This window comes from Pelophylax lessonae (assembly GCF_965119305.1).
Source record: "Pelophylax lessonae genome assembly, chromosome: 5".
Classification (NCBI taxonomy): domain Eukaryota; kingdom Metazoa; phylum Chordata; class Amphibia; order Anura; family Ranidae; genus Pelophylax; species Pelophylax lessonae.
In genome coordinates, this window is record NC_138772.1 from 413,026,339 (window position 1) to 413,053,953 (window position 27,615).

Here is a 27,615-nt window from a genome sequence, read left to right on the forward strand (position 1 = left end):
ATCCTAGACTCACCCAGAGGCTCCCCCCCTAGTGAGTAGCTTGCTTTCTGGTTTTTGGCCCCAAAGTGCATTACTTTACATTTTTCAACATTAAACCTCATCTGCCATGTAGTTGCCCACCCCGTTATTTTGTTCAGGTCCGCTTGCAAGGTTTCCACATCCTGCATAGAAGATATTGGCATGCTTAGTTTAGTATCATCTGCAAATACTGAGATTGTACTAGATATCCCCTCCTCTAAATCATTTATGAATAAATTAAACAGGATTGGTCCCAAGTCCAAGTCATTTTTTGCGATACGGCACTGCCTTAATTTAACTGACAATTGGGCAGTCGTGCAACGCTGTACCATAATAAAATTTATGTTATTTTTTTCCCCACAAATAGAGCTTTTCCTTTGGTGGTATTTGATCACCTGTGAGATTTTTATTTTTTTGTGCTATAAACAAAAAAATAGCTATAATTCTGAAAAGAAAAAAACAAAAACAATATTTTTTACTATCTGCTATTTAACATTCCCAATATTTTTTTTTTATAAAAATACAATTTTTTCATCATTTTAGGCCAATTTGTATTCTGCTACATATTTTTGGTAAGAAAAAATCCCAATAAGTGTATACTGATTAGTTTGCGCAAAAGTTATCATGTCTACAAACTAGGGGAAAGATTTCTGTCATTTTTATTTATTTTGGTTTACTAGTAATGGTGGCGATCAGCAATTTTTAGCGGTGGACAGATCGGACACCTTACTAACATTTTTGACACTTTTGGGGGGACCAGTGACATTACTACAGTAATCAGTGCTAAAAATATGCACGGTTACTGTACTAATGACATTGGCAGGGAAGGGGTTAACACCAGGGGCGATCAAGGGGTTAAATGTGTCCCTAGGGGGGTGCTTTCTAACTGTGGGGGGGGGGTGGGCTTGCTGCATGAAAACAGAGACCTGTGTTCCTAAATAAGAGGAACACAGGATCCCTGTGTTCATAACTGACAAAACAGCGGTCTGCCGTGTTTACAATGGCAGACTGCCATTCTGTCTCCACGAGGAGCGATTGCGGGTGCCCAGCGGCAATCGTGGCTGCCGGGCCCGCAAATTTGCAGCCCCTGTGGCGAATGGGCGTGCGCGCACCTGCCAATGGTTCTGCAAAGTAACGTACAGGTATGTCGTTTCGCGGGATAGAGCCGGCCTGCCGCAGTATATGTACTGTGGCTGGTTGGCAAGTGGTTAAGTTAATGTAATATCCACCGGGATTTGATGCCTGCCTGAAAGAAGCCACATAAGATGCCTGAGGGACAGGGTAAAACTGCATTTTTTCATTTTGGACTGAGAAAGAGAGGAATATAATCCGTCAGATTTTTTTTCTCTGTCTGTGTCAAATTGCGAAAATTTTCCTTCTCTTCCTGTCCCATAGCCAAACAGGAAGTGAGAGGAAATCCCTGCAAATTAGGGGAATTCTTTGGGGACCCCCAGGTCTCCAGAACTAGTGTCTCCATTGGAAAATCTTTTCTTTGGACAACCCAAAATTTGGGATTTTCTTTGACTTTCACTTTTAATGAAAATGGCCATCAGGACAAACAGAGAGAGCAAATCTCCCTAACGGGGGCACAGACAGCAATAAAACCTGACAAGTGTTTTAATCCTTCTCCACTCTATCCAAAACTAAAAAAAAGTTTTGCTTTTAGTTATACTTTAAATACCTGATAAATACTGAACCACCTTGTGCTGCCTCTTTACATTTTTTGCAGGACTGACCCACACACTCTGCATTTTTAGTGTACTTTTTAATGCTCAGTTTGCTATGTAAGGTATCAACTTTGTGTACTCTTCCTGTTACAGTAGTTGTAACCTTAACTGGGTGATATTCAGTATGCTAATCCATTGTGTATCATAAATATAGAAAACAATGCTTTCAACTTTTTATTTTTATAATTCCAGATCGAGGGTTATGTCTCTGCCCCCTTCCCTCTACTGTGCCATTCACAGAACACAGCACAGTGATGACATTTCTGCCATGCTTTGTGAATGGCATAGTAGAATGAGGGGGTGGTGGCACAATACCGGACAAGTATCATTCACAGACACCGTTTGGATGCAGCGGTAATACAGACACCTGCTGTATGTATCAGGAGCTCTCATTGAGGCTTCATAAAAAAACTCCTAAAGAAGTAAAAACTTGAGAATGTTAATGTGTGAATTAGGGCCATGTTCACACATAAACATGCAATAAAATACATAAAAAAGAAAAAAAAATGGATGTGCATTCCCTTCAATTGATGTGAGTTGACATGATTTATGCATGTGGACCACTAGTGGAGCCCCCCCCCCCCCACTGCCTTTTTACGCTGGCAGGGCTGCCCGCTGCTCTGGATCATGTATATGTAAGTGATTCAGCATTTCAGGGTGAGGGCGCAAGCGTGTGCCCGCTGCCCCGTCTGTGCAGTTATTCCCTACAGCACAAGGTGGTTAGCAGGTGCCAGCCAATGATTTATGGCCAGGACCTGCTGATCTGCTTAGAGAATCACAGTACAGAGCTCTGTGTTTACGAACACACAGGGCTCTGTACATGGAAATTCGAGAAGTGGTGGGGCTGTGCTTTCTCCCTGAAAAGCAGGGAGAAAACACAGCCACATCTATTAGTAAAAATACATCTATTAGTAAAAACAGCACACGTTACACATTGTTAGGCACGCGGTTAACCCTTTTATTGCCCCTAAATGTTATCCCCTTTCCAGCCAGTTTCATTGTACAGTAACAGTGTATAGGATTAGCACTGATCACTGTATAAGTGTTACCGGTGATGTCAGTGTCAGTTACTCAGTTCTAACCCACTGTCAGTTAGTGTCAGATTTGCTGCCGCACCAGCACAGTTCCACTATAAGTCGTGGATCAATGCAATTAGCAGTTTAAAAAAAATTCAGTATATACCATACTTTGTGGACGCTATAATTTTCACACAAACCAATCAATATACACCTATTGGGAATTTTTTTTTTTTTTTTTAACCAAAGACATGAAGCAAAATAAATTTAGGCCTACATTTATTTTTTATTGGATATGTTTTTAGCAGAGAGTAAAAAATATTGTGTTTTTTTTCAAAATGTTTGTTTTTCATTAAAAACATAAAATAAAAAACCCAGTGGTGTTCAAATACACCAAAAGAAAACTCTATTTATGTGAAATTATATAAAATTAATCTAGGTACAGTGTTGCATGACCGAGCAATTGCCAGTTAAAATAGCACAGTGCTGAATGGCAAAAAATGCTCTAGCTGTAAAGGGAGTAAAACCTCCTGGAGCTTAAAGCATTTGTTACCCCAACACTTCATATTCCTGATATGTGCCTGCTGTACCATTTACTTGTATAAGAAAGTATCCTGTTCTCTTTGTTTTGCTACTTTTATGTGAAATCCCTGGTGTTCCTGCCCGTCCCTCTGCTTCCCTATTAAAAACTGACCACACCAAGCAGGGGAGCACAATGTGGTCAGTTCTCTTGCTATGCTGGGTGTTCTATTCCAATGATCAGACATGTCCTGACACACTCCCATTGCACAGCCATTCATTGGCAAGTTCACTGTGCTGCTGTTTCCCCTCCATCCAGCTCTTTTGTAGCCGAGAACAGAGGGAATGTGATCATTTACGTATTTATGTTTTTTTTTATATCTATAGAAAAATGTTTTGCCTTTTATTTCAATTTTAAACTGAATTGGTTGTTTTACACAGTGATCATTTACAATCACTTTAGGAGGTTAAATTGCTTACAGGTTATTTCCTCTGACATCACATCCTTTGGTGTGTTCAGAGAAGGATTAAGAGAAAGAGGGGGGGAGGGGGGGAGAGAGAGGAGGAGGAGAGAGAGAGAGATCATTTTGGACAGGCATTAGTAAATGGGATGTCCAGCATATAAGCCGGCACATGGCTTACAAACTCATGTATTCTTATAAACCCCCTGATATTTAGACACCTCACTAGCCAGCTTTCTACTGCACACTCTCCACTTCACCTCTAAGATGGTTGCCGTATGGGTCCTTGTAAGAGACAAAATAATAAAAAGCATTTTTCCCCCCAAACAAACTTGACATACTTTTACATGCATTGACGTACATTCCATTAAATGCAAGCATGTAGCATTTTATAGCAACGCACCACACATGATTCCAGCATTGTTTTCTACATGTCCATGCAGTGACCTGCATTCTTCCAGTGTAGTATAATGCAGATCAACGCAGTATGTGTGAAAAGACACTCAAAGATAAAAAAAAAACCTTCTGGCTTCCCACTGTATCTGAATGGTGTCTATGGATGACACCAGTTCCAGGATTTTGTCAATGCCCCCCTCCCTTTGCTGTGCCAGTCAAAAAGTCACATGAGGGTGTTAACCCCTTCATTCCAACATACAGCAAACATGCAGCCCCACTAGACTGGGCTTTTTTCACCGGGGGTGCATATTTGTGTATCTCCCATTGTGCTAGGAGCACGCCGCATGGTGCACTCCCGGCACTGAGACTGGGGTCTCACCACGAGCCCCGGGACCCGTACTAACGATCGAGACCCAGAACTCACGATTTCGGGTCACCTGATCACTGTGATATCCTCCGATTGCCTATCACAATGATCAGGATTCTCAGCCTTTTGGCTAAGATCGAGTGTAGTATCTGTTCTTATCAGTGATCCAGTGGGGGTGCTGTGCTATCACCTGACCTGACTAAGGTTGGGTGGTGGCTATGCAAATCTGCTGGATTGATGGGGACCTGGAAGGTTAGTACTGGCAGGAATTGAAACCGGAGTGCCCATAGGTCATTGGGGGCTGGAAATAAATTCTCCCAGAGAAAGCTGGAAGGCTCCATTACCTCCTGGTTCGAACGGTCTACCTTGTCTAGCCATGGTCTGGGAAGGCAGAGAGTCCATGGTGTCCAGAGGTGCTTTTAGTAACACTTGGGTGTGAGACCCTAATGTGTGACCGACACTTTTTCTGCACTGCACCTTTTAGGGCTGGGCCTTTTGGCTAATGTCTGGGGCAATTTTTGTAACTAGGCCTCAGGGCCCAGCCAGTGCACCGATATGCACGACCACCTATTTATTTAGTTATTTTTCTCCCACGCTTGTCACCTTTCACTTCTTTTTTTGTTTTCTTCTCACTAGGATGGAGGGTGTGAGTCCCCAGGCTTGCCCTGAAGTCTAGGGGGAGGATGTGTGGCCCTCGCCTTCTTTCTCCTCTGTCCCTGGGGGGTCTCTCTTTGGGAGAGCCCCTTGACCAAGTATTTCAAGGTCAGCTTAGGCTGGCTCAGAAGAATGGGGTCCAGCAGGCCTTCTGGCTAGGTGGACCATTGGAGCTCTTTGTCTCTGTCAGGAGCCTTGTGCCCCGGGGGATCAGGGTAGAGTTTCTACCCCTTGGGGGGTGGACAAAGTCCACTCCAAGTGCACTTTTTTATGTGTGTTCACATGCACCTTTTTTGTGTTCACTTACCAGGTTTTTTCGTTTACGTTTTTTGCACCACCGCGCAAAAGAAAAGAAAAAGTGATCAGTCACTGTGAACCCAGCCACTGTGTTTTCATTCTTCATGAATGATACATCATATCTCTCTCCCTTCTTGCAGAGAAAAAAAAGAGTGTGTAAAAAAAATAATAAATAATAAAAATAAAAAAATATGATAAAAAATACCTAGATCAAGGTTTAATCTTGGTCAGTGCCAGGGTTAGTGTTTGGGTAAGGGTCAGGGCCAGTATTTTTTGGACCAAATTTTAAGTTAGTGTCAGTGTCTGTGTGTTTTAGGTAGGATAAAAGAAAAAAGGAAATTTCGCACTATTGTTTTTGGGCTGTACTATGGGTACATACAACAACTAACATACACATATGTGGTATTGCTGCAATCGCCAGGAGAAGGAGAATTAAATGTGGGTTGTTTTTGGTGGAGGGTTAGGTAGTACTAAGAAATATACAGCTAAATTTTAAAAAAATATTTTTTTTTTACAATTTTAGGCCAGTTAAACTTCTTAAGAAAATAAATAAAAAAAAAAAAAAAAAAAACAGGAGATATCCATTACCATTCCCCACCAAATGAAATCCCAATTCGTTCAGGAAAAAAATAAGGTATAATCTTTCTGGATTCACAAAGTAGTTGTGATGATATGCATGGTTTTACTAACACATGCCAAAGTTGCAAAATTGTGCTTATTTTTACCCTTAGGCGCAAAGGGATTATTGTGTAAATTACAGATAAAAGGAACATTATAAAGTCTTTCATTTGTTCCTTCCCTGTTGATTCCAATGCATTTCACAAGATTTTTCAGTGAAATGAAAACTCTCAATTTTGCTCATATCTAAAAATAACAAAAGTCTTGTAGCCAAAATGTCTACTCACAAGTACTGTAAATAAAATATCCTGATGATTATGAAGAAGTTAATGTCCAGCTCTAACAACCTCCCTTTGTGTTAACCTAATAGTTACAGAGACAGGCTAATACAGGTAAAGTAGCATCCACCTGCATAGCTATGCATCATTTTAAGTCATCCTTCATCCATTTTCAGTTTATGAAGGCGGTTAAAAACTGATGAAACCCTGCCGGCATATGGTTTAGAAGCCTCATCACCCTTCCCATCATTTTCTTTTCAATCTAGATCACGATGATCTTCGGTACTTCCTTACAATCACCTACCTGCACGGCTAATATTTTCTGAGAATTCTCCTGAGAGGCAGCCTGGAAGTGAGCCAGCCCGGCCTGGTTATAGAGGCCTCGTTGTTTGAAAAACTCCACCAGAGCCCGGTGCATCCTGCTCTGCAGTACCGAGATCTGAAATAAATAAATAAAATAAAAAGTAAAAAAATAAGGAGAGGAGTAAGAGAAGGAGGGGGGCGAAAAAAAAAAAACACAAGTCAGAGCAGGAGAGGAAATTAATGGCAGTGTTCAAGAAGAATGATGGAGGGAAATATAGAAAGCAGTCAATAGCCCATTCTGCACTGTACAGACCTGACAGGAATTTCACAGTCTCTTGATTTTTCAGCCCACTCATGTGCATTCATCAGAAACCAGTCACATCTGGCTGCCAGGATGGGGGGTTAATTTTCTCTAAATGCCTCAGCAGTTTTGTTCTAGCTGAAGCAAACTCTGTGACTGCAAAGCTGATGAGTAAAATATTTCTACTTCACCCAGTTTAACTCAAAACCGATAGCTTTAGGACATATTGAACCCTTTTGTTTTTTTGTTGTTTTTTTTTTTTTTCATAGAAAAAGGAATCCTTTGCGGCTTTTGGAAAAGCACATCAGGTCAGCAGTACATTTAAGATGCAAGGTTAGGACTTTGATGGACATCGTGTTTTTACTTCTTCTTCTTGTAAAGCTCATCATAGGCAGGCAATGTGTGCTGCAGAGCATGACAAAACTAAAGAGAATTAACTCAGCCATCAAATGCGGAGGGAGAACAATAACAGGATATAAATTCCACACACTACTCCCTATTAATCTAGCTTGTGGTGAACATGTGACACGTGAACATGTACCTGAACGCAGTTCAGCTACAGAAAATGCTGATTTTGAAAAGTGACACTGGATGTCATATACAAAATATATCACAGCCCAAAAACCACATAGCACTTTTGTGTTTATTAAACGGAAAAAATAAATAAAATAAATTAAGAGCAACAGAAAAGAGAATATAGTATTTTTTATCCCCCTAAAAATTGTCATGAGGAAACATAACATGCTTGTCAACTGTAAAGTACTGGTTATGCTCCTATGCTAGCATGGTTACCATGCAGTTAGTGCACAGTGATCACGGTGATCACGCCGTTAACAGGTGTTACTTTGAAGATCACTTGCCCTCAAGATGACCAAAAGGGCCTTTTTATCATTATGTTTACACAGTTGAGGCCCTTTCACTGTGCTTGTGGGCAGCATGGTGCAGGATGGTGCAGCGGCTGTAAACACACAGAGCCCAGTTTGCAGAAAACAGAACTGTATTGAAATTGAATTTCAGTAATCCACAACAAGCCCAGTGAGAAGGAAGCCCACCTAGGCGCTCTCACAGGGTGTACAGCAATGAGGAGTAGCAGTAGGTCTCAGGTGTGCCGTCAGTGCCTGTCTCGAGTAGCGGAATGTGGCCTGGCTGGTCTGGACCCAAGTAAGGAGGCTTCCAGGAAGGATGGTGTGTCCCAGCACTTTCCCTACTGGTCTGGAACCTCTTCCTGACACAAAGTACTGTCCCTGACAGACAGGTGACCTTTCCCTACTCCAAACCTGGGAACCAGGGTCTTAAATAGACTTTGCCTGACCCGAGATGGCCACCAAAGTTACATGCGATGCCAACATCCAGTCGGTCAATCATAGAGGAAGAAAGCTCCTCTGAATTTTCTCCTCCACCTGCATTGTAGTTAGGGATAGGTGCCACCTGCAGTGGAGAAAATAGACTGCACTTGCCTACAAATTGCTTTGATCTACATATATTAATGCAGGCTCAATGCAAGGGCACCTAGGAAACAATTATTTTTTTATGTGCCCTACTCACACCATTCATGTGCTGTGGTGTGCGCTGCAAGGCAAGAACTTTTTTTCTACAATGCATATTGACATAGTGCTACATGTGAACTAGACCCTGTACATGTGTCGATATGCATTAACCAGTTCCCGACCACCTGCTGCCTATTTCGGCCCTCCTGCTCGAACCAACGTAGATCGTCGGTCACGCACCTGCAGCTAGGGAGTGAGCGGCGCGCTCCCACCCCCACTCGGCAGCGGGGACTCCGATGCATAGGGCAGGTGGCTCTGATTGCCGCCTGACACCCAAGATCGTTCCCAGCTGACCGTTCTTCTCTCTGGAATGATCACAGAGCCCCTGTGATCCTGCTATATAGGATCACAGGTCTCTGTGATCATTTCACAAGCCACCGAATCACTCCCCTAGGCTCACATTTAACCCCTTGATCACCCACAGTGTTAACCCCATCCCTGCCAGTGTCATTATTACAGTAACAGTGCATATTTTAAGCACTGATTACTGTAGTAATGTCACTGGTCCCCCCCATGTCAGTTAGGGGTACGATCTGTCCGCAGCAATGTCGCAGTCCAGCAAAAAATCGCAAATTACTGCCATTACTAATAAAAAAAACAATAAAAATGACATAAATCTTTCCCGTAGTTGGTATACGCGATAACTTTTGCATAAACCAATCAAAATACGCTTATTGCGATTTTTATTTCTACCAAAAATATGCAGCAGAAAACAAATTGGCCTGAAATGTTAAAAAATTTAATTTTAAATTTATTTTTTTTGAGAATGTTATATAGCAGAAAGTGAAAAATATATATTTTTTTGTTTTTTTTCAGAATTGTTGCTCTTTTTTTTTATTTATAGCGCAAAAAATAAAAATCGCAAAGGTGATCAAATACTACCAAAACAAAGCTCTATTTGTGGGGAAAAAAAAAGAAATCAATTTTATTTAGGTACAGCGTCGCACGACCGCGCAATTGTCTATTAAAATAACCCAGTGCCGAATAGCAAAATATGGCCTGGTCATTAAGGGGGAAAATCTTCTGGAGAAGTGGTTAGAGAGGTATTAAACCTAAAAGCGAATATTTTTATGACATTGCAGATTACCATTTCTCAGATGTGATAACTGCATTCACTTTCTATTTTAGGCTTTCTTTCTTCTATTTTTATCTGGTGATCCAGCCAATAAGTCTGTTGTTTTTCAAAAGAACATGTTCTCTTCCAGATGTGTCAGTTTACAGGGATGAAACAAACCATTCCACAGTGGCAGGGGTGCTTACAATGATCCTCCTTTATTTCTGTAAACCCTTTATCCCAAAAGAAAAAAAACTGCTGTAACTGCCTATATAGTGTGAGCTGGCGTTTGGCTTCAATTTGTTAATGTATCTATATCTGCTAGTACATATAACACTCCCCTCCCCCCTGGACTGACATAGCTGCTATCCAAAGGTGCCCCTTTTCTCCTTCATCCATAGTTAGGGCACTCTAATACAGGAGGTTTATTACTGGCCAGATCATCAGGTGAAAACAGAGGGAAGAAAGCCTAAGAAAGCAAAAAAAATACAGCTACCACATCTAATGATTGGTAAGTTGCAATATATTACATTTTTGGTTTTGGGTCTAATCTCTTGCCGACTGCCAGAAGTACATATACTGTGGTAGGTCGGCTCTGTTCCGCGAAACTACGTAACTGTCCGTCGCTTCTCTGGACCGCTAGTGGGGGCACGCTCATCGCCGGGGGGCACGCGCACGCACCGATTGGCCACAGGGGAGCCAATCAGCGGGTCCGGTGGCCGCGATTGCTGCCGGGCACCCGCGATCCCTGCCCGTGGAGACATAAATGGCAGTCTGCTGTTGTAAACACGGCAGATCGCTCTTCTGTTAGTAATGAACACAGGGATCCTGTGTTCCTCTTATTTAGGAACACAGGTCTCTGTGTTCATTTAGTGAATACAACCCCCACACAGTTAGAAAGTACCCCCTAGGGACACATTTAACCCTTTGATCGCACCTGGTGTTAACCCCTTCCCTGCCAGTGTCATTAGTACAGTAACAGTGCACATGTTTAGCACTGATTACTGTAGTAATGTCACGGGTCCCCCCAAAAGTGTGAAAAAATGTCAGTTAGGTGTCCGATCTGTCTGCCGCAATGTCACAGTCCTGCTAAAAATCGCTGATCGCCACCATTACTAGTAAAAAAAAAAAAGTGACATGATTACTTTTGCGCAAACCAATCAATATACACTTATTGGGATTTTTTTACCAAAAATATGTAGCAGAATACATATTGGCCTATAATGAAGAAATAAATTGGTTTTAGATTTTTTTTTTTTTTTTTTTTTTTTAATTTGGAATGTTATATAGCAGAAAGTAAAAAAATATTGTTTTTTTTTCAGATTTGTCGCTCTTTTTTTGTTTATAGTGCGAAAAATAAAAATCGCACATGTGATCAAATACCACCAGAAGAAAGCTCTATTTGTGGGACAAAAAGGACATCAATTTTATTTTGGTACAGCATTGCACGACTGCACAATTGTCAGTTAAAGTAATGCAGTGCCGTATTGCAAAAAATGGCAGGTCATTAAGGGGGTAAAATCTTCCGGTCCAGAAGTGGTAATATGGCTTTAAAATGCATTGTTGTGAATGGGTTGCCACATTTGCACAATAAAATGCAGGTATATGTGTGCTGCATTGCCATAAATTCATAAATATCATCCTAACCAATATATGCTGAATTAAAGTGCCAACACTACAGAGCACTAAAGCCCACAGATGTAAACAGATGTGTGCATTGTGGAGCCCTTCATTGTTAAAGCGGAGTTCCACCCTCAAAAATAACTTTTCCTCATCCGCTTGCTCTAAATTACCTGAAAAAGAATTAGATAATTACATTTTTTTTTGATTCACTTACCTTGTTATTAAAGAAAATATACTTACCTTCCTTCCTCTTCCTCCCTCTGTGGACACGGCTGCCGCCGTCACTTCCTGCTTGCATTGACTCCTGGGAGATGAGTGTCATTGATCCCAGGAGTCAATGCGCCTGCACCGGCCCTGGTCGTCACTTCCGGTGCAGGCACGTCATTCCATGCTAAACAGCTTCTGGGCATGCCCAGAAGCTGTGCAGGGATGACGCGCCTGCACCGGAAGTGATGAGCAGGGCCGGTGTAGGGTATTCTGGGACTCTGACGTCAATGAAGAAGACGCTCCAGCTTCAGTTGCCCACACCTGAGATGGCAGCGCTGGACAAGACATTTTCAAGATAAGTATTTCTTCTAAAAGGTAAGTGAAACAGGGGATAGAGGCTATTGTTGCTTAAATGCACTAGCCCTGACTGTCCTGGGGGGTATTTTTTAATCTAAAAAAAAAAAAAATTTCATGCTGGAACTCCGCTTTAATAATAGTGCAGGTGCATTTCTTGGAGCATTCAAAAGGAATGGGCTGCCTTATAGTAGAACTAAAGGCAAAACTTTTTTTTCAATTTTGGAAAGAGCAATGGAGGGTTATAACCCCTGCCAGTTTTTTTTTTTTTTTTTTCGCCATCTGTGTCCCATTATGGAGATTTCCCTTCATTTCCTGTCCCATAGCCCAACGGGAAGTGAGAGGAAATCCTTGCAAATTCAGGGAATACCTTGGGGATCCCCAGGTCACCAAAACTAGTGTCCCCATTGGAAGATTTCCTCTTCTAATTCATTTTCTGTGAACAACCAAAAATTTGGGATTTTCTTTAACTTTCAATGATAAGAGTAAACAGGACAAATAGAGAGGTGAATCTCCTAAATGGGGTCACAGACAGCAATAAAGACTGACAGGGGTTCTATTCCATCTCCACTCTATCCAAAACTAAAAAAAAGTTTTGCCTTTAGTTATAGTTTTAAATGTAACGTGCCTCAACGCATTAAAACATGTGCGATAAAGCAGGCAAAGGTTGAATTGGTCCCTTGGGCATGCATCACACCAGATCTACTAATAATGTAGTCACGTATACCGAGCATGTGATCCCTACTAAAACTAGATGCAGTTTAGAAATGAACTACAGAGAAGTGCTGTTTAAATATGTGCCGAGCCTTAAATTAATCGAGAAACGAATTCTTGTTTACTATCTCATAAATCTATTTTTGTGTTAACATCAGAGATAGCTAAATAGTACTATGTTTGTTATCTTTGCTGCAAAGCCTGCACAGAGAAAAATAAAAAAAACAACAAAACATAAACCCAGTAAACAATAATGTTAGTAATGTGCAATGCAATAAAGCACATTTTAATGTGCCTTTAATATTTATTATTCTTTCAGCATAATTAACAGTTTGGATCACATTGCTGCTTTATATTTAACAGTCTAATTTTGTATTAGTTACCAAGCACGACATAACAAGTAATGCAATGTCATCATCATGCACTGCTATTGCCACAGCTGATATGCAAATTAATGCATTCAAAGAATCCATGGTGCTGTTACAGCACAATCTCAATGGTCTGGAACTCTCCTGACCAATCTGAATGCAGAGTTCTTCAAGCTTGATAGTCAATTAAGGCTGTGTGTTTGTCAAAGAAGTTGCAGAGACCATAATCTTAACAATTCACTACACTTTCATAAACTGTACTTTTCTACATGCCTTGCCGGTTTCTGCTGGGATCACTAAATAAAGTGCTATATGTTGAGTACTATTTTGTCGACTCCATAATACCCTAATGCTTTTTATATTGCATGCTTTAGGGATTAGTCGTATATAAAAACACCTTTCTCAAAAAACCTTTCTAACCTATATGTTCTCGTCTGCTACTTCCCTGTTCCTTGAATTCCCTGTACGTGTCCACTATAATTTTAGTATTATTGAGGGTATAAAGTGAAAAAAGCAAAACATGAATATAATAGGAATCAAAATGCACCCTGTGCATGTATATGGCTTTTTGCACACAGGTGAAAAAAAAAAAACTGCTTGAAAGATAAAAAAATAAAAAAACAGCGCTTCAAACTGTGTAGCTTTTTTTTTTTCATAGATCTAAACACGGTGCATTGTTGTCTATGGGGTAATACACACAGCTGCATAAAGATCTGTAATGCAGCATTGCATTCAGAGCCGTAAAAAAAAAAAAAAAAAAATAGAACATTTTACATTTGAGTGCCGTCATTTTTATAATAAAGGGAGAAATAAGATCAGATAGTAGGAATGATATTTAAAATGTTATCACTATTATCCATAGCACCTTTATTAGCTGTTATTTGTATTCTAACACTTGATAAGGAATTGAACTTGGTGCTATACACAGCATAGACAGCATTTCTATATCTCTATAAAAACAATTTTACTAGCAAAAGTGGATACAAACGTGGAAAAAAAGATCATGGCATGGGGTGGGGGGGTTACACTAGTGCAAAGTAGGCTTGCTGATTGGTGGTTGAGTCCGGTGCGGCCACACAGCTTGCTGCAAATGGGAGAGCAATTTGTTTGTTGTACTTTATTGCCATAGTCAAGTTTTGAAGCTTTATGCCCTGGGACTTGCTTTGTGCAATTCCGTTATTGCTTACAAGTCCTACTTGTCATTTGATTTTTTTACGGGTTATACTATGGGCGCATATGCTTTTTACTTTTCATCATGCTGATCAACCAACTCTGACCGGATTCACTACTGGCGTCCTGGAGTTCCCTCGCATAAGGAGACTTGAAATGCGCATTTGACTACACTATATGATGGTCCACATGATGCAGTGAGAGGCTTGAGCACTTGGTGTTATCTGGTGGTAGAAGCATTGCGAATTCATGGATGTGGGGATACTTGTGGATGAAGTGATTTGTGGATAATTTGTCCTCCCTCTTCTTTTGAACTTTTTGTGGTGCACAGTATTTTCTTATCTAGCCCTTTTCTATAGGCCTTGATGGACTTTTAGTTTATTTATTGATAATTTTTTCACTCAAATTTTTTTCACTTCATAAGTTTGATAACATTATGTTTATTGAGTTTTATCCATGTTTTCACAACAGTGATTTCCATTTATTATAGTGCAAAGTATTGTTTTGAAAATGCGGTCCGCTTTAAGGGTGTTTAATGTCATTAAAGGAGAAATACAGCCAAAGCTCGTTTGGTTGTACTTCTCCCGTGGATCACAGGAATGCAGTTCGTTCTGAACTCCTGTGACCCGTTTTCAGCAGACAGTGGGCTGAAGTCCACTGTCTGCTGATGTCACAGAGCCGTTCCAAGCTCGGGCAAGATTGCAACCATGGGGTCGGGATCTGCCCACATGCCTGGACCGACACCTGGCTCAGCCTCTCAGCGAGCTGCTCCCGCCCCCTCTACAGCTCAGCACTCCAGTGAGCAAAGAGGGGGCAGAGCAGAGAGCGGTGAATGACAGCCCCCAGCTCTCTGCTCAGGGAGCTGTGAGAACTGAGCCATCGGCGGTGTTCAATCGTTCAGTTTACAGTGTTAGAGGGGCCGGGGGACAGATGCAGCATCGGACCGATGCTGGATCCACCTAGGTAAGTATGATTTAAGTATGATTTTAAAAAAAAGCAAGTCCATACTTCTCTTTTAAGTACTGCAGAGAGTCTGTGGCTTTATCAAGTGAACTAGTTTACTAGTAGTATGGACAAAGGCAGCCCAATTTCATCCCTGATGTAACATTTGATTTGATGTATGAATGTTAAGGGCTATCTTTGGGGGTGATAGCAAGTGCTTTTGCCAATCGAAAATGCTCTATTTTGCTCACTAAGAGTTTTCAACCTGCTGTAATATCTAAGTAAATCCTGGCTCACTTTTTAGGTGAAGATTTTTTTTCCTTTCCTTCCTTCTGCATGAAAATATTTAATGACATAAAAACAAACCTTTTTTTTGGTATTAGCATTCCAGATTGCCCCCTGCCTCCATTCTCGATCCAGGCAGCAAGAATCTGGAAGGAAAAGTTGGCTCCCAATGTTGTTGGAAAGGAAGACGGTGGTGCAGGATGCTGTGTGAGGTCACGGAGTGGCAAATCACATCAGAACAAAGCTCAATTCCCTGGTTGTATGCGTATATTTAGTGATGATAATGATGAAAGTGGGGTTAGAAAATAAAGTAAAGGGGATTGAAGTTCTTCTTTAATGTCCAGGGTTGACAGAGACCATGTGATCTGTTTATTTGGCTGGGTCAAGTGAGGAAAATCTGGAGCAGCAGCTTTTTTTATTCATGGCAATAATGAGAAATAACTAAAATTGAACCTGCACAACCATGTATCAATGAAAATACTATGAAAAACGTGTAATCCAATACAACCAGTGACAGCTTGCTAACACTACTAGTAATATGACCTGACCTAGTGAGAAATCAAAACTCATTTCCCAGTGCAGCACTATCAATCCAAATATCAAAAAAATAAAATAAAACAATTACATATACAAGTTCAATCAATATAAAAAAGATTGTGGATATTGTGAAAATACACTAAAGTCCTCTGTGCATTCTGTGTAACCATACAACAAAATCACTGTTCAATGTGCAATACATGCAGAAAGACTCTTCTCAGGAGCACAACAATACTCAGATGGTGCACTCCTCGCCTATATCACTCTAAACTGCTCACCTTGTGACTTTGACCTCAAAGTTACTCAGCGGTCAGAAAATACATGTATCTCCTTCTAGAAACATAAAATGATGATGATCTCCTCTACAAAACTCCCACAGTAAAAGCAGCTCCCAGGGGTGCCTCATCCACTCAGAAGTCACATGAAAAATAAAACCTTATGGTGCTTACTGACAATTTTTAATAAAGGAATCAGGTATAAAAACACTCAAATGCATTAATTATTTAAAAGCATGAATAAATGAAAAGCCATCAAATGAATGACATTAGCCTGGCTCACCACTTGCTGGACTCAGGGCTGTCTTTAATATTGATTGGACCCTGGACAAACATTTTCTTGGGCCCCCCCATGCAATTTTGCTCTCCACCTTCTCTGAGACATACAATAAACAGCAGCTAGACTCAAAATCAGTTTACTTAATCAGATCAGGCAGCAATTGCAATTGGTTGCCAGAGGTTACAGTGCATCATTAATGCTCACTGACTGACTGCTAAAAGGTTACAGCACACACTAAGGCTCACTGTTTATTTGCTCGAGGTTACAGCACATGACTACTGCTTGTTGATTAGTTTCTAGAGATTACTGTACAATAATAATGCTCACTGATTGGTTGCTAGAGGTTCCTGAACATCCTTACCAATCACTAATTGGTTACTAGAGGTTACTGCACATTATTACTGCTCACTGATTTGTTGCTAGAGGTTACTGCACATCCTTACCGATCAATAATTGGTTGCAAGAGGTTAGTGCACATCATTACTGCCCATTGATTGGTTGCTTGCCTGCACACCATGGACTGGGGAGGTGAGGGGACCCATAAATAGATAGAAAACTCCTAGTGCTACTAGGACTCCTGGGATCAGTGGCATTGCTGGGAAAGGGGGTGATCAGTGGCAATACTGAGGGGTAGATGGGATCAGTGGCAGTGGTGAGGGATGGGATTAGTCAGGAGGCAGTACACTGTGGAAAATTCTGAATCATGTAGATCAAAGCAGGAAATTTTTGGCAAGTATATAGTGGGGGATTCTACACTGACCACCAATGTGAGGGGAGATTCTACACTGACCACCAATGTGAGGGGAGATTCTACACTGACCACCAATGTGAGGGGCAATTTGCACTGACCACAATGCAATGGGGGATTTTATGCACCCCACCAATATACAGAGAGATTTCTACGCTGACACCAATGTAATAGGAGCATTTTTACCAACCACCAGTGTAAGGGGGAATATACAATGAACTCCATATAAGGGGGAGTTTACACTGACAACCATTGTTGAGGAGATTTGTACTGACCACCAATGTAAGGTGACACTTTTACACCGACCACCAATGTTAGGGGGGATTTACACTGACCACCAATGTAAGGGCAATTCTGCACTTACCACCACTGTAAAGGGAAATGTACACTGTGATCACCAATGTGATGAAGAAGTTACACTGACAACCAAAGTAAGGGGGACATTTACACTGACCACTAAGGAGAGGTATAAGCAGTAAAAAGCAGTAGAAAGAGAGAAGTGCTTATGCCGCTGTACAGAACACTGGTGAGACCTCACTTGGAGTATTGTGCGCAGTACTGGAGGCCATATCTCCAGAAGGATATAGATACTCTAGAGAGAGTTCAGAGAAGAGCTACTAAACTAGTACATGGATTGCAGGAAAAAACTTACCAGGAAAGGTTAAAGGACCTTAACATGTATAGCTTGGAAGAAAGAAGAGACAGAGGGGATATGATAGAAACTTTTAAATACATAAAGGGAATCAACTCGGTAAAGGAGGAGAGCATATTTAAAAGAAGAAAAACTACCACAAGAGGACACAGTTTTAAATTAGAGGGGCAAAGGTTTAAAAGTAATATGAGGAAGTATTACTTTACTGAGAGAGTAGTGGATGCATGGAATAACCTTCCTGCAGAAGTGGTAGCTGCAAATACAGTGAAGGAGTTTAAGCATGCATGGGATAGGCATAAGGCTATCCTTCATATAAGATAGGGCCAGGGACTATTCATAGGATTCAGATATATTGGGCAGACTAGATGGGCCAAATGGTTCTTATCTGCCGACACATTCTATGTTTCTATGTTTCTATGAATTTTCACCAAGCCCCAATGTAATGAGAAGATTTACACTGACCACCAATGTAACCGAGACATTTAGCCTGCATTCACATTTCTTGTGTCAGGAAAACATGCAAAATTGCTTTCCTGACACCACAGAAATCTGCTGCCCTTCGACTGGTACACAGCAGTGGCATTAATTGTTAATGACACCTTCACGCATCTGCTGAGATGTGCGTACTGTATTCACATACACCAAAATTCAGGGTGCTGTGCCAACATGGTATTTTGAAAAAAGGTTCCCCCTCCAATTTGCTTACCTTTGCAGAACAGGCTGATGGTAGGCTTAATGACCTCAGTTGTAGGCAGGACTTTCAAGCATGCCCCTTTACCTCCCCAGTGGGCAGCATTCAACAGAAGTCAAGGTGGATATGACCTCAGGGTGTCATGATATACATATGAATGCTACCTCACTACCTTACATATCAATTCAGCTGGTCCATGGCTATTTACATATTAATGCCCCACAATATACATATCATTGCAGGTTATTTACAGATAAACACAGGGTCTGCAGGTGAGTCATCTGTACATGGCAATAGGACAGAGCTGGGCAGTTATGGGACTAAAACTTTAAGGGAATTTAAACAGAGATAGTTGGCAAGTATGAGGCAGCTGCTTTGGGCCCCACAACAATGATGAGGCCCAGGGCAGCTGCCCCTTTTGCCCTGCCTTAAAGACGGCCCTGGCTGGACTCAATCCACTACTAGCCCTGTCGCAGCTAACCAGCTTCCTCGCTCTCTGTGCTCAATCAAACCATGATGATGTCATTGGCCAAAGGTTCCAGAAGCTGACCTCTGTGTAAGGTCAACGCCACAATGTGAGCAGTTCAGAGTGATATGCTCTACTAATTCATGCTAATTGTGTGTTTTAAAGACTTTTTAAGAATCTGTTAATTATAAACCAGCAGCGCCTTTTAAACTATAAAACATATAGGGTGTTGGCGTTTAAGGATATATGTATATATGTACCACAACAGAGTAAAGTAAAAGGGCCAGGGAACATAACATGCACAGGGGGCAGTAAATGTCCGTATGCATACACAGGGGATGGGGTAAAAAGGACTGTGACAAAGTCAGTGGCAGCTGGTGCTCCATGGGCCGGGGGAGGCGGTAGACTGACCCCACCATACCCCCCCCTGTACCACACCAGGCCGCACACCACCCCCCCCCCCCCCCCCCGGACCACAGCAAGACAGGAGAGACAGGAGATAATAGGAGAGGACAGGACAGACAGGACCCCCTCGCTCACTCACCCTGCCTGGTTGCAGCAGCAGGCAGCGGGTTCGGCTTCTTCCCCCTGTCTTCTGCGTCTCCTCCCTCCTCCTCCATGCCCAATGGCATGGCTTCTCCTTTTGGCCAATTGGGAAACGGGTCTCAAAACCCACTTCCTGATTGCCCAGGAGGAGGATCCGTGTGACAAAAGCAAATTTTCATTCGCTATTGTCACACAACTGGGTGGGCCCGGGCGCACTGCTCTGCACCCCGAGCCCACCCTTTTTTTTAGCCTGTGAGAGCCTCTGGCTCTAATCACATAGTTAAAAAAAAAACCCCATTGAACTCCATGCGTCCGGTGCCCCGCATGTAGATTAGGGGGCCGGATGCATGGATGGGGGGGCGGCGCCCCTGCGCCCCATATGACCAGCCGCCACTGGTCAAAGTCCATCTGTGGGGTCCATGACAGATCCAGGGTAAAGTGGTCTACTACAAAGGGCAAGCTCTCTGGAAGAGTGAAGCCAACTCTGGATAAAAAGATAAAAGAAGGAGAGGAGAGCGCCTCTGAGTGCAAATGATATTTAATACAAACGATAAAAATAGTAGTAACTCACATAGAGAATAGAAACTTTGCATGTGTGGAGATGATGCTGGCATCGCGCTTGGTGTCACACTTGATAAAGGAGCGCGCATGCCCGGTGTAGTGAATCCCTTCCGCCCTTCTCCTGATGTCAGACGCAAGACGCTTCCTCCTCGTCCTCGTCCCGCTCACCCGGAAGACATCAGAATGCCGGCATCTTCTCTGTTCCCATAATCATCCTGGGCCCTGCGGACTGATGCGAGTGAACATCGCAGCTATTTGACGTTTGGACACATGCTAAGTTTCTATCCTCTATGTGAGTTACTACTATTTTTATCATTTGTATTAAATATCATTTGCACTCAGAGGCGCTCTCCTCTCCTTCTTTTAAACTATACTTCACATAATATGGCTTTCTGTCCCACCAAAGTAGGACCATGATGTCGTCATGTTGTCACCATGTTGTCTCTGCCAGGAAGGTGCCCCAGAAAGAGGGCTATGGACTGGAAGGGAGAAAAGTCACAGAAATAAGAGTGGTCATAAAACTGTTGAATAGTGATTTAGAAAACTGAGGTCCACCTTTTATCCATTATCTTACACCTAATATTACCTAATAGAGTATTTATTCTGAATTGAAAATGATGCTGTACATTTTTACACATTTGCAAGTCTTAGTGAATATGTTACTGAAACATTTCATATTCCTGATATGTGACAGTTGTTCCATGTACTTGTGCTAAAAAGGTCTCCTGTTCTCTTTGTAATTCTTAATTTGTGTGAAATTCACAGTGTTCCTGCCAGTTTCCTATTACAAACTGACCACACTAGGCATAGAAGCACATCAAGCCCACCATAGTCAGTTTTCTGGCTGTGCTGGTAAAACAGCCTGCCTGTCCTCCAGTAATCAGACATGTGCTGGCATGTCACACAGCCACTGGGAAGATCAGTGTACTGTGATTTCTCAAACTTCACCTCTCAAAGCCCTTTATGCAGCTAAGAAAAGAGTTTATGTGATCATTTACTGTATAAAAATGTAAAAAAAGAAAAGTATTTATTTTTTAGTATTAAATTGTTAATCAGCCAATCACATGGCAGCAACTCAATGCATTTAGACATCTAGATGTGGTGAAGACGACTTTCTGAAGTTCAAACTGAGCATCAAAATGGGGAAGAAAGGGGTTTTAAGTGACTTTGAAAGTGGCATGATTGTTGGTGCCAGAAGGCTGGTCTGAGTATTTAAAAAACTGCTGATTTACTAGGATTTTCACACACAGCCATTTCCCTAGAGCAGTGGTCCTCAACCCTGGTCCTCAGAGCCCACTAACAGGCCAGGTTTGCAAGATAACTGAAACACATCTCAGGTGATATAATTTGCTGTTCAGTGATTGCAGTACTCTAGTCTGCATCTCCCCAAGGTAATCCTTAAAATCTGGCCTGTTAGTGGGCCCTGAGGACCGGAGTTGAGGACCACTGCCCTAGAGTATACAGAGAATGGTCTGAAATTTAGAGAACACATCCAGTGAGCGGCAGCTGTGTGGATGAAAATGCCTTGTTGATGTCAGAGGAGAATAGGCAGACTGGTTTGCAATGATAGAAGGTAGCAGTAACTCAAATAACCACTCATTAAAACCAAGGTATGCAGAATACCATCTTTGAACGCACAACACATCAAACCTTGAAGCAGATGGGCTAATGCAGCAGAAGACCACACTAGGTGCCACTTCTGTCAGTGTAAGATCAGGAAACTGAGGCTACGCTTCACACAGGCCAACCTAAATTGGACAGTAGAAAATTTAAAAACATTGCCCGGTCTGATGAGTCTCGATTTTAGCAGCGACATTCACATGGTAGGGTCAGAATTTGGCGTAAACAACATGAAAGCATGGATCCATCCTGCCTTGTATCAACAGTTTAGGGTGGTGGTGTAATGGTGTGGGGGATAGTTTCTTACCACACTTTGGGGCCCTTAGTACCAATTAAGCATTGTTTAAATGCCACGGCCTACCTGAGTATTGTTGCTGACCATGTCCTTCCCTTTATGATTACAGTGTACCCATCTTCTGATAGCTACTTCCAGCAGGATAATGCACCATTTCACAAAGCTCAAATCATCTCACCACTGGTTTCGTGAACATGTACCCCAAAGGCCTCCACAGTCATCAGATCTCAATCCAATAGAGAACTTTTGGGATGTAGTGGAACAGGAGAGATTCGCATCATGGATGTGCATTGGACAAATCTATAGCAACTGCGTGAAGCTATCATGTCAATATGGACCAACACTTTGTTGAATCTATGCCATGATGAATCAAGGCAGTTCTGAAGGCAAAAGGGGGTCCAACCCGGTACTAGCAAAATGTACCTAATAAAGTGGCTGGTGAGTATATATATATATATATATATATATATATATATATATATATATATATATATATATATATATATATATACTGTATATATGTTCACTGTATACACAAATGTTTTGTTAACATTTTAATTTTAACTTGAATGGTTTGTTTTACAAGCTGGAAGTTGACATATATTTTAAGTCTTTAAATTTGTTCCGGGTTGGCACAGACATTCAGATAACTATCTTGCTCTTATAGAGACAAAAATATTCAGACTTGAAGAGGAAAAGTGGGGCAGTGAGACCCGTAAACCAACAGCCAGGCTTAAAATTTCAGTCATTGGGTATAGGAAACAAGCAATCTGATCGCTATAGTAGCAGCTCTACTTTTCTACAGGTTTCTAAGCTTTGCATTTTATACATAAATTGTGAAATGAGCATAATGTCTAGATATTAGAACATATTACAGTTTATTATAGTCCTGTGCAGTGGATATTAGGTTTTGAACACATACATTTGTATTAAGCTAACTTACAAATGGCGCTACACATATACACTATAATGTGACCTATTGACAAATCACATGACAGTTTCCTTTATCTCTTGGGAATGCAGGAGGGAAGATCCATACGCTCACATTTTCCTAGGTCACTACACTAGTTTGGCCACTAACGTTTGGCTGTCCAACAGGGACTCATTAGCAGTCTAATGTGAAAAACTGATCAGTAGAAAAATGAACTTTTAGCAAGTAATTCCCAATTAGAAGCAGCAGAACACTGCTATGCATGTGACAGTGCCTAGACATCCTCTGTTCCTCTAGCCAGTTTGACATGATCATAGGCATACCTGATCCACTCCTGCTTCTAATTACTGAATTACATTCATAGTGTAATCAGGGGCAGGTTCTAGGAACTGGAAGAGCTGCCTGGTTATAGCTTGCAAAGGCAAAATGTAGCTGCAGAATCCTTACTGTTAGAGCTATGCATTTTACAGCTGACCCATCTCCTACTGTCTGAAGGATACAGTTGCCTGAGCAGTTTACTATAAGGCATTTAGGAAAAGTAACCTAGGACAAAAGTTTAATAGGGAACTACAGCAGTTTTTTTTCCTCTGACTTTTTTGGAAAGGTCTGATCAATACTGGTTAGTCCAGCCACAGGTTTAGGACCTTCATTGATGGGCCTTTGCTCGCATCCGAACTTGCTTCTTCCTCCATACAAGTCAATGGGAATGCAAAAACAGTTTAAAGCATAATGATCCAGTTAAGGTCAAATGCAGGTCAGAATGAGGTCAACTGCTAGCTAAATAAACTGTTAATAATCTCAAAAGCATCTCAAATTGATCCCAGCTGCAAGCTGAATGAATCTAGAAGCAAGTTGCATTTGCCCATTGACACAAGCCGCATGGTTCTCCATTGTTTAGCAAACACATGTTCTTTCTCTGCAAACACCTATTAATCTGTTAACTGAACAGTCCAACTGTAGCCCTGCATTTTGCATTTATGGTTGTAATCACATAACAATGGTTTCTTAGAAAAATATATGACTATAGAGTAAAACAGTGCTTTTAGGAATGGATTTTTTGCATAGCCAACATAGGCCGTGGCCTAGGATGGCAAAGCTGAATGCAGGGAAGTACACAGCCACTCACACATCATGTTGCTGAGTCTGTTCACCTGAAACCAAACTCCAAGACTAGGATGACAATTAAACCAATTTAAAAGGTCCTGAGGCACAGGGAGCAAAATATCTCTTTTAGCCTCTCTGCTCCTAGCCTTGGCTTGACTTGTGTATCTATACATTTTTAGGCCTCATTCACAGGATCATAAAAAAATGCATTTACAAATGTTTTTTATGTAGTCAGATATGGAACTACAGAAGTTTGAGACAAAGACCTTGTTCCAAATGCAGCTATCTTGTTACCCTAAGCTGAGTTATTATGCTGTTGCTGCATTCTCCTCCAGCTAGCAGGAGAGCAAAGTACTTTAATACAGAACTGCTGAAATTCTGGGAGACATAGTTTGAGGCGGCGACCATTTTAAGGGGATGACCATTTTTCTAAGCTACAAATCCCTTGGCCTGTGCTAGGCAGGAGGAGCCAGGAGGGCTTTTTATCCATTGCCTGGGAAAAGCCCACTCTCTTGGTGCCAAGGTAACAGTACAGGCCCATTGAAATGAGCCACTTGAGAAGGCCTGGGAGCAGACCTCAGTTGCAAAGGTTAGAAGCACTACCTGCACTATGCACATGCTAAGGCTGCAGTCCTGGGATTGACGCATCTGCCAGAACTGATACATTGTCTCTAGCCAAAAGACCTTCACATTCTCCAGAACAACTGAACTGTCAATCAAGACACCGCCACCTCAGAACCAGCTCAAGAGGAGGGTCCCCTTTCAATATAAGACTCTACAGCATTACTAAGAGTTGGTGAGCTGGACCCTGAGCAATCTGTATCTTTAATATCAGACATATCTTGGAGGGAAAAATACCATTAGCTCTCCCCGTTGTACTCAAAACCTGTCAGTTGAGATCTCTTTTGTTTGACTTCAGCTCGCATTACTGCCATAACAGGATGCAGTTATATTGCATTTTACCACAACCCCCCCCCCCCCCCCAATGAGAGCCCTGTATTATCTAGTTAAAATGCATCTGACTGCCCGCAGGATATAAAGACCACCTCTAGCGCACCAACGATCATCTAAAGGGCCCCAACATTATTCAGCGGAAGAACCTTCTTAGAGACTGTCCCTCTTGCTAAAATATCATCTCCTTAGATGATTTTTGTGGATTCTCTTGGTTGTTTATGTGGATTGTGTTCTCCCAACCAGTCGAGACCTAGCACAGTCACAATTAGGATACACAGGCAATATAGCCATTTTTTTTATTGAATAACATCTACTCATTGCCTGTTTGGTTCTCTGGGTGGTATTGCTACTGTTTATGCTGATTTGGGGTCCTTTACCCCATTTCCACTTTCATTTTTTCTTTCCTGATTGTTAACTACACTAAGTGCTAAATTGTTTGAACAAAATGTTGTTGGCTTGCCTTTGTCTAATAACCATCTTTCTGAAGAATAACCTATAAGTTCTCTTTTACTCGTGGTCTTCTTGCTTCACTTGAGTAGCCTGGTTTGTCAATAGGGTTGAGGTGGCGAACAGAGGACCGTTCTTAGCCAACGGGGATAATGTTACATTTATCTAGGGATCTCAATGCAGCTGCATTGTGTTCAATGGAGACATTCACGCAGGTGCTTATAAATATGCGACACATAATTTAAAAATCTGCATCCGCGGACATGCGTATACACGTATACCATTGAAAAAAAGAACAGGACAATTTTAACGCATTAAAAAATAGATTTATGTACTAATCATTACGTCAGAACTTTTGTTTTAACGACCATGTGAATAAGGCCTTCTCCTAGTAGTGTAGTTCTAAGACTAGCTGTCAAAGGAGTAGAAGGAGGGAGGCATTGGACAATTGTTCTAGAGGGAAGCAAGTATAAATCTGTCCCTGTGTGAAGAATAAGCTGCAGTCCTGCTGATACTGTGTTAAACCACTGGCTACTCAATAACACACCCGGACACATGAAATATGATTTCCTGATTAAAACTAAGAAATACAGCAATGATCACTTTAGTAACACTGTAAATATAAAATAATTAATGCAGGTTCTCTTGAGGCCTTTTTTGTGTGAAGATTGAATTGTGCCAATATAGTCACAGTAGGGTACCATGTCAAGATTTATTCCAATTTATCCACCACGGGAGTCCATTTCAATCTGTAACTCAGTTCTCAAATTCTAAAAAGAAAATTATTTATGTGTTCACAGTTATTGGCATAGTATATTATCACCACTAAATATGTGTTTAAAAGGACAATAATATCTTCCTATATCCACGGTCTCCTCTTCTTCATACAATATAACAATTTACTCCCTTACCACTGTCAGTATTAAACAGAAGCATAAATAAACATGAGAATTTCTCCTGTGCCCCTCCCCATCCATATGTCAGCCTGGTTTACATGATGAGAAACCATTCAATGTGACACTGCACACAAATGTGACATTAATTATGGAGGTCAGCAGAAACAGAACTTGGATAAATAACAGGGTGCTGTCTGCAGGCAATTGATACAATGGTTAAAGTAATGATGCCTGATGTGAGCGATAGAAAGCAGTAAACTATGAGAAGAAAAAGACCCTTGGGCTTACTAGAGACGCTCTTCTAATTTATACCATATATAATATTGGTGTTACTATACACACACTTACACAATGCATTTGGACACCAACTAGCGGAGCAAACCTACAACAGATGAGGGCATTCTACCACAATAAGGGGCTGATACAGTTATGGAATATGATGTCTAAGGCTAGGTTTACATTTGTGCGCGGGTTCGGGAATGTGTGTAAATCATAAAATAACACAAAATTTAGTGATTTATAAAAAAAACGCCTGGGGTTGCCTATAGCTCTTAATGGCACCCTCGCATACTGATTCCTGCGGTTCCGCTTCTCGCATGCAGAAACGCATGGTGGATTTCCTTGTGGTCGTCTTTAAAAAAAAGGCGCAGGGACTCTTTTCCTCCAGAAAAATGCAGGCACAGCAGGTAATTCAAATGAATTTTGAGTGTTTGTAATATCACTAACATGGATAATGAAAGTCTTCCACGTGTCTAAAACAGTGTTTTTCAACCAGAGTGCCAGTGGGGTGCTGCAAGTAAGGGACCCAGTTTGCTCTGGATTCGTGTCATGAGTTGCCATGGTGTGGACTGGCTGGCTGTCTGCACTGTCCTTTCAGGCCCACATCAAATCCCTGTCCAAATCATGCACCCTAACCTCCGCCACATCTCTAGAATACACCCTTTTTTAACGAACTACACCACCAAGCTTCAAATTCGTTCCTTGGTTATCCCTCGCCTCGACTACTCCACCTCCCTCCTCATTGGAACACCTTTACACAGACTATTCCCCCTTCAGTCCATGATGAATGCTGCTGCAAGACTCATCCACCTTTCCAACTGTTCAGTGTTCTCCACCCCTCTCTGCCAATCCCTTCATCGGCTTCCACTCACTCACGAATAAAATTCAAAGTACTAACAATAGTTTACAATGCCATCCACAACTATGCTGATCTCAAAATATCAACCAAGCTGCTCTCTTCAGTCCTCCCAGGGCCTCCTGTTCTCCCTTGTCACCTCCTCCCATGCTCGCCTTTAGGATTTCTCCAGAGATTCTCCTATCCTTTGGAACTCTCTACCCCAATCTGCCTGACTGTCCCCTAATCTATCCATCTTTAGACGATCCCTGAAAACCC

The 27,615-nt window shown here is 41.6% G+C and overlaps 1 protein-coding gene across 1 annotated transcript in view; it reads right to left on the minus strand.

The window, feature by feature from the left end:
- The window catches only part of CCDC178 (coiled-coil domain containing 178), a 433,474-nt gene that overhangs the window by 42,749 nt on the left and 363,110 nt on the right, over positions 1-27,615 (minus strand). The window contains exon 19 of the mRNA XM_082258686.1: positions 6,656-6,790. Coding sequence (XP_082114812.1) covers positions 6,656-6,790 — 135 coding nt within the window. The remainder of the gene's footprint in view (positions 1-6,655; positions 6,791-27,615) is intronic.